Source organism: Onychomys torridus, chromosome 8, assembly GCF_903995425.1.
Source record: "Onychomys torridus chromosome 8, mOncTor1.1, whole genome shotgun sequence".
In the NCBI taxonomy this organism is placed as follows: Eukaryota; Metazoa; Chordata; class Mammalia; order Rodentia; family Cricetidae; genus Onychomys; species Onychomys torridus.
In genome coordinates this window covers 71817923-71825731 of record NC_050450.1, presented here as the reverse complement: position 1 = coordinate 71825731, position 7809 = coordinate 71817923, and the positions used below count along the sequence as shown (strand labels likewise).

Genomic DNA, 7809 nt, shown 5'->3' with positions numbered 1-7809 from the left:
GTTTTAGAAGATCTTAAAACTCATAAATGTGTGCAGGGTCACTACGTGGTGGATTTGCATGGAGGATTGTCAATGAACCTTATGTTAGTCTGTTTTCTGTTGCAAAATACCTGAAGCTGGGCGACTCTTTTTTAGAAGGTTTGTTTGGCTTATAGTTTTAGAAGCAAAAGGTCTAAGATCAGTTGTGGTCTTATCTAATCAGCTACTGGTAAGCACCTTCTCATTACATCAAAACAGTGGATGGCATCCTGGTGGCATGTAGAAGTGAGAGATCACATGCTGACTCAGGAAGGGAGAGCTCAGGAAAACCCAGGCACACACATTTATAAAAACCCATTCTAGATGATTTTAACCCACCCCTGCAAGTTTCAACCCACCCATGAAACAGGCATTATAAGGGTGGTCCTCTAAGGACCTAGCTAAAGTCCATGAGTTCCCTGTCCCATGCCAACACCATCACACTGGGAACCAAGATAGAAGCACACAAATCTTTGTGGGAACAGATGGTATCCAAACCTGTAGCAAGAGAAGAGGGCTGCAGGCTGTCTGGGATTCCATATGAGATTTACAGCACACTAAACGTGGTGGGTTCTCTTCATATATGAGTAATACTCCCTCTTGATGAAGGATGTCTGCAGAGACAGCAACTCTCACTTCCCTTTTCCTGTGGGGTTTCCCTACCATTTTCCAAAACATTATTGTGCCATTTCCAGATAAATGGTTCACACTGAGGTTCATCCACTTGTCATGAGATCCCTATGAAATGAGTACCCTTTTAAAAAAAAGATTTATTGTTTTTCAACATTTTAAATTGTGCATGTGTCTGTGTGTGGGTATGTATTGGTGAAATTATTAAGGCCACTCCACGTAGTTAAAAGGGAGGTTTATTTTGTGGGGTAACTTACAAATGAAGGGATAGGTTGCAGGGTCTGGCAAAGGTCCTGCGGTGTTCTCTGGAGAACTCTGCTCGGTCTACCTCCAGAGTCCAGGGTCCTGGAACCAAGAGAGGCCTCTCCTCTCCATCCTGGGTCTTCAGCTTCCTCCCTCAGACCCACCTTGTGGGCATAACCATTACCGAAGCCTCAATGGGGGTTGGAACTTCCAGGCCAAGGCTGGGATGGCTACCCACTACAGGTCTGTGCATGTGAGTACAGGAACTCACAGAGACCAGTAGGGGGCATCAGATACCCTGCACCTGGAGTTACAGGTGATTATGAACTGCCCTAGGTGGGTTCTGGGAACTGAATTTGGGTTCCCTGAAAATTCAATTCCTGTTCTGGAGAAAAAGTTCCTCTCTCCAGCACCCAAATAGGTATTCTTAACCCCAAAGTATAGAGAACTAGGCTTGGAGAGCATAAACAACTTACATGACAGCAAAGAGCTAAGAACGAATGGGCAGAGCTTTCGAACTAAAACTTCAAAGGGAGATTTAAGAAGAAACCTCTTCACACCTGCCAAGCCTGTGGGGCTAGTGGCTATGTTTGCTCACATACCAGAACAATGACCAGGAATAGATGTGCCCACTGCCCAAGTCAGGGGCTCATGGATATAGTAACTTTTGGGTCCTGATTAGGGGAAGGGGAGGGAGCTGCAGAGAAAGCCCAACTATCAAGAAAGATGACACACTGAGAAGAATTTCTCTGCCCTAGCTAGCCTTTTCTCAGACCTAAAGAAAGTGAATGTGAACAGAAGAAACAGTCACAAGTGCAGAACTTTGCTGTGAGGGAGTCAGGAAGGACGGCCACTTCCACTCACACTTGTGGTCACAGCTCTGAGATGCCGGGTGCTTTTACTCTGTTCTGTACAGCTTAGAGGAAAGTGTAGAAAGAGGAAGACCCTGACTTCCCATGCTTATTGCATTTGGGGAGGTGGCATGGTTTGCAGGAACACGTTTTGATTTGGAAGCAAAGACATCAGGTAGGTCATCCACAAGCTTTTTGATTGAGAACCATGTGCCATATCTCTGCGCCCAATTTCTCTGCGCTTGAAATACAGATAGTATTTATTTAGAAATGTGTGAAGATTAAGGAAAGAAAGATGAGGTTTACATGTATTCCGTGTTCTGCACTGTACAGTAACAGCCAGCAGATGGCGCAATGGACCGCACCAACACATCACCATTGCCACGGCCGCCGCCGCCGCCGCCACCACCACCACCACCACCACCACCACCACCACCACCACCACCACCACCACCAGCATTCCTACCTTTGCTCTTGATCCAAATGCCAGACTCTGCTTCCTTTGGAGGAGGGGCCATTGCATCTTCAGTGCAAGTTGGGAGACACAGGCACCAATGGGTGCAATTTGGATGAAGCCGTTAATTTGGATCAAGCTCCTGTACTAAGCCTATTGGAAACAGTAGTTTGCCAATGTGTGGTTTAACTTCAGTACTTGCTGGAGGCTTTGTAATCACATGATTTACCTTTTTATAATTTATCCTTTGCAGCAATCCTCTGTAAACCCTAACAAACCCTAACAATCTTGATGGAACCACGCAACCACAGCTGGACATGGCTTATAGGCCATCCAGCTCAGGCCAGGGGAGGAGCAGAAGCACTTCCCAGAAACCAGTGCTGAGCCTCATGTATAAGAATAGCCCCAGATTCCTAGAGGTATTTCAATTCAGCTCTAACTCCTTATGTAGACAGGAACTCAGGCTTCTTAATGATATAAAAATATTATAAATTGTGTTTATTATGTGTGTGTATGTGTAGGGAATACATGTGCACATGAGGGCAGGTGTCTGAGGATGTCAGAGGTGTCAGATACCCCTAAAGAAGGAGTTATAGAAAGTTGTGAGCCACCTGTTACAGATGCTGAGAACTGACCTCAGGTCCTCTGGAAGAGGAGCATGTGCTATTAACCACTGAACCAGCTTCCCAGCCTCTTAACACATGCTAAGCAGAACCCACACCTCAGAGGTCATGTTGGTGCTCCTGGCGGTAGAGATTCAGTCCTACAGGATGTTGTATTACCTTAAATGGGGAGTATGAGCCCTTCCTGCTCCTCCTGAAATCTGTCCCAGTAAATGCAGCTCCAGCAGGCCTGCTCTGTGGGACATGCTCAGGTCATTTTGTTTGCGTGGCCAAACTTATGGTCACAGAATGCACCCAGAGGACATATTCTTATTTCCTCTACCTTTTTGGAGGTACAATGATGACATGGGAAGAGAGATTATTGAGAAGCAATTTTTTTCCTGATTTGCTGGGGTTCTAGGAGTTCCGTCTTTATGGGACTCCTGAGGCTAGAGGGATGGATCTGTTAGTCAGAATAGTCAACAGGATGCACAGATGGAAGAACTCTTCAACAAGAGAATGCTAAGAATCATTTATTTTGGACAAAGAGACACTAGGAAGCAGTCATCACATTATAGATCTTCTAAGGATGCAGTTCTAGGGCTAGGGAGTCGGCAGGCATGGATTCCGTAGATTCAGAAGAAATCCTCTGGGACTGGTCATCAGTCATGCTTATAAGTATTGAATCCACCTTTCACAGGGCTGTCAGCTGTCTACAATACAAATTTGATCATGAATTCCCTTTGTTTAGAAAGGTCTAACTGTTCAGCCCTCACTGTATGTTTGACAGAGCATTGCTGTTTGGATGTGGCTTTGTTGTAGTATTCCCAATCTCCAACCACACCCTAGATACCACAGTTATCCAGGGAAATCATTTCCCTATCTCCCAAGGAGGGCTTGCATATCTCCCACCATCTGAACTTGCCTTCCTCGTCTGGTGGGTTTTGTGTATCCTAACTTAAGCTTTCTCCTCATTGATCTCCACTCTGACATCTCTCCGCCTTCCCCCAGGCAATGCTAGTCACCATTGTTAGAACTAAGTAGACGTTGGTACAGAGCTCATGCTGACATACAGGCCTGCTTCTCTCAGCTAGTTATGTTTACATTTTAATTTCCATTCTAACACTTGCCTGCTCGATGTGTAAGTTATTCAAATGAATGAGTGATCCCACTACTTCACTATCTCTCTCCCTCCCAAGAACCCATGTTCTCCTGGGAGAGCCAGACCTCTTAAGTTGTGGAGGGGGAGAAGAGTAAGATAACCCAGTTTATGACCATGTGGACCTAAGTCATGGTGACTTGTGTCACTTTAGTCTCTGAGGGACTGCTTTGCAGAGGAGAGGGCCACAGATCAATGTAACCCAGTGTCCTGCTGCCATGTATGATAGAAAATTACAACATGTCCACATGGTTGGGCTTGCCCGGCAGACCGCCTAATTATTTCCAGTTCAAAATAGCTATTTCCAGTTCAGAACATCTCGCGTGGCTAGGACTCTGTGGCTTTACATGGTTGCGTAAAGTGCGTGCGGCCATGTAATCTACACGCATGCGTGGAGTAGCCACATGCGGTCCTGTACGCATGTGCAGCTCACTCTTTAAAAAGCTGGGCGCCATTTTGCATAGGTCTTTCTCCTCTTCTTCTCTTCTGTCCTCACTCACGTGTGTGCTTCACACAGGCCTGTCACCTCTATCCTCTATCCTATATTAATAAACAGCTCTTCTGTGGATTTGTCGTGTTTGGCACGCCTTCCTCGCAAGGTAAGAGCGCCACCTAAATAACTGACACTGTACTTTTGGCTCCGTTCTCTTGGACACATCCAGACTCTAGTGTACATTCAGTGGACATAGCAACATGAGACAGTTCCAACAAAGCCCCTGGAAACTCACTTACTCCCTTGGACATACCTTGAAAGGATGTGGTGGTTTGCATGATAATGTCCTTCATGGGCTTATATAGTTGAGTACTTGGTCCCTAGTTGTTGGAGCATTTTGGGGAGAGGTTAGGAGGTGTGGCCTTCTTGGGGGAGACGTATCACTGAGGACAGCCTTGGAGGTTGCAAATGCCCACATAATTTCCAGTTAGCCTGTTCTCTGCTTCATTATTGTGGGTCAAGATGTAAGCCTTAGGCTGCTGCTCCAGCGCCATGCCTGTCTGTCTGCCTGCTGCCATGCTCCCTACCATGATGGTCATAGACTCACTATCTGAAACTGTAAGACCCCAATGAACTCTTTCTTTTATAGGTTGCCTTGATGAAGCTGTCACAACAATAGGAAAGTAAGACACAGGACTACACTCACTTTGAAGACAGCAGGTTGGCAGACATGACCACACCCATTGCTGCAGCACTTCATTTTCTCAGGGCATGAATCATCTCTGGAGCATTTCTCATCACAAGTTCCAAAAGTATTTGGGGGCAGCTTGGGACAAGCTCCAGGTCTTTGTAATCCTGAAATACACAATTGTGTTTATGGAGCATGAAGCAGTCAGAAAGACAAGACTGAGAATTGATGCTAGAAGTCTGAAAGCCTGGTTACCTGCAGAAAACTAGCTTATTCTATATCCACCTTTGCACCCAGGGCTCTTCCCTCAGCCTCACCAGCTCCAGTTTCTCCCATAGGCCTGAGTGTTCCCTGGCCATTGGGGGAGTGTGCTCCCTCCCCAAGTCTGTACAGTCTCAGTAGAAAGAACCTTTTACTATCACAGCCCCTTCTTTACCTCTGAGAAGATGCTATAAAACCTCTAATGACAGCCAGACCTATCTCATCCCACCATATGGCAGGTTCATCTGAAGCAACTGTTTCAGTGACCCCCACATCAAGGCCCATGTCTAAACTAGAGGACCTGTCCTGGTCTCTATCCCAGATTCTGTCAGATGTGATTCTCTCTCTTAAGAAAGATAGAAAATGCAGAGTGACCACTCTTCCAGACCATAGAAAGTGAGTTCAATCCAAGCACTGGGCACATGGATTTCTCTTGTGGCATCTGAGCCTCAAGCCCTAGTGGCCTTTGAGCCCTCTCTGCTCTCAGCTTGGATCCCCCTAGCACACTTACCTCCAGGAGAAGACAGAGCACAGGCTGTGTCCATCATTATGGCAAAGAAAGCCACTAGAACCAAGACTGTGGCTGTCTTCATGTTGGCTGTCACTGGGCTGAATGCAAAAATCAGTTTATCCACTCAGTAACGCTAGAAGCACAGGAGTGACAGAGGACAGTCAATCGGCAATTATAGAAAAGAGACCTTTCCAGAAAATGCCTGCCCATAACCTGGCTTCTTTTTCTGTTTTGTAACTGGCTTCTCTCTGAATACAATTGGAGTATTGTTCTTTGGTAGGTAGGATAGAGAACCAGGAAAAGTCAAGAACACGTTTTAGCACTGTGTTCCTGCTTACAGTACACCTTAACCTTTATGAGTGGTGAGCAAAGGACGTAATTATTTCCATGTAGCTCAGCATCTCAGAGTGAGAGCTGACACCAAGACAGCCACTGTGGAGAGTGAGGGCCATCTGGGGCTTCGTGGACACCCAGTTGTGTAAGGATGTGGCATGCTTCTGGGACAGGTGGTGGCTCTGTCCTTTGTAGATCTAAGGATGAGATTCCCTACACAGGTGTGGCATCTGGGCCCCTCTGACCTGCAGAAGTAGGCAATGAAGTGTCTCCTGGAAGAGGTGGACACTCAAAGATTTCAAAGACACGAGGGCCAGTTGAGAGTAAAGCTCTGCTATGAAAGTTGCTTGTCCTTGACCAAGGCTTTTCTGTAAGTCAGGTTTTAAAGAAGGCTGCACAGATGAGCAGAGAAGGGATGGGAGCCACAGGAGAACAAGCAGTGTCTCTAGTTCCTGACTAGAGTTCCTGCCCTATTTGGTGCCCCAATTATAGACTCTCAGAGAAGGAGCTGTAGTGGGAATACACCAGCAGACACAGGAATGCCCTAGGCATCCTGTGGCTGACTTTGGAGTTATCTCACTTTGTACGGTTACTTCTCAGGGATTGAAAGTGGTTTCTTTGGTCACATGCTTTGCTCCATGTGTTTCCAGTCCTTCCTTCAGATTGAAGAGACGCTCCTGAGAGCCTGTAACTCTCCTCCTCTGAGGTATGCATGCTGTGTCAGAAACAGGCAAATTCATTTGTGTTTGTTAATAGTGTCATAATTTATGGAATAACCATATTTGACAAGACATAGCATTGTTTGGGTTTGTTTCCCCCTCCCCCGGACATGGTTCCTAGTAGACCTGGTTTTCCTAGAACTTGCTGTGTAGAACAGGCTGGCCTCAAACTCAGAGATCCTCAGCCTCTGAATCCCAAACACTGGGATAGAAAGCATGTGCCACCAGCACTTGGTTCAGGACACACCAGTGTTAATGGAAGCAACTGTCCAGGCAGTTTTGCTTTCCTTGGTAACCCTGGCCAAGGCAAACACTGTTTTTTTTTTCTTTTGTTTGTTTTTTTTATTCCAATCTCAATCACTAATATTAACTCTCAAATCACATAATACACAAAACACAGTATATCCATTTCTCTATCTATAAACATATACATACATATATCATGTGTTACAGAAATGGCTGTAAAGAGTTAATAGGCCACAGCAGAATTCAAGAGGTTTCAGAAGTCCAGAGGAGCAGAAACACAGAGGAATGTAAGTAGATTCTATATTGATAAGATAATGAACCAGGGCGTGGGGAGACGCTGGAGAACTTGAGGTGACTGTAAATCAGGCCACTTCAGGTCACCTGCTTGAAAGCAAGGTTGCAGAGTTGAGTTTACCTGCAGAAGCACAGAGCAGGACCAGGCTGGGATAAAGGATGGAGGACAGATGGATGGCAAGTCCAGGTGGGGGAACAAGAAGATAGACCAATGACAGTAGAGTCAACTATATATATCAATAGCAGAGAAGGAGCCATCCTGAAACTGAGGGACAGTCCTGAGTTCTCTGCCTCTTGATCCTTGACACACACACTCCAAGAGCTCAGACAACAAGCTGGTAGAGATTTCACAGTGCTATATGTCCCC

At 46.0% G+C, this 7809-nt stretch overlaps 1 protein-coding gene across 1 annotated transcript; it reads right to left on the bottom strand.

The window, feature by feature from the left end:
* Window positions 1–5033: 5033 nt before the first annotated feature.
* On the bottom strand, window positions 5034–5932 carry LOC118588726 (WAP four-disulfide core domain protein 18-like). Its single transcript, XM_036195280.1, has 3 exons — window positions 5847–5932; window positions 5097–5235; window positions 5034–5054 (listed from the first exon to the last, which is right to left on the bottom strand). The coding sequence occupies exons 1-3, from the start codon at window positions 5930–5932 to the stop codon at window positions 5034–5036; spliced, it is 246 nt and encodes an 81-aa protein (XP_036051173.1).
* Between the last annotated feature and the right edge of the window lie 1877 nt (window positions 5933–7809).

Bases quoted from the DNA above. Each gene is read 5' to 3' on its own strand.
- LOC118588726 (XM_036195280.1), bottom strand. From the start codon at position 5,932: ATGAAGACAGCCACAGTCTTGGTTCTAGTGGCTTTCTTTGCCATAATG. The intron at 5,236-5,846 runs GTGTGCTAGGGG...AGGATTACAAAG, and splicing joins CTGTCTTCTCCTGGAGGTAA to ACCTGGAGCTTGTCCCAAGC. The intron at 5,055-5,096 runs GTGAGTGTAGTC...TTGTTGTGACAG, and splicing joins GCCAACCTGCTGTCTTCAAA to CTTCATCAAGGCAACCTATA.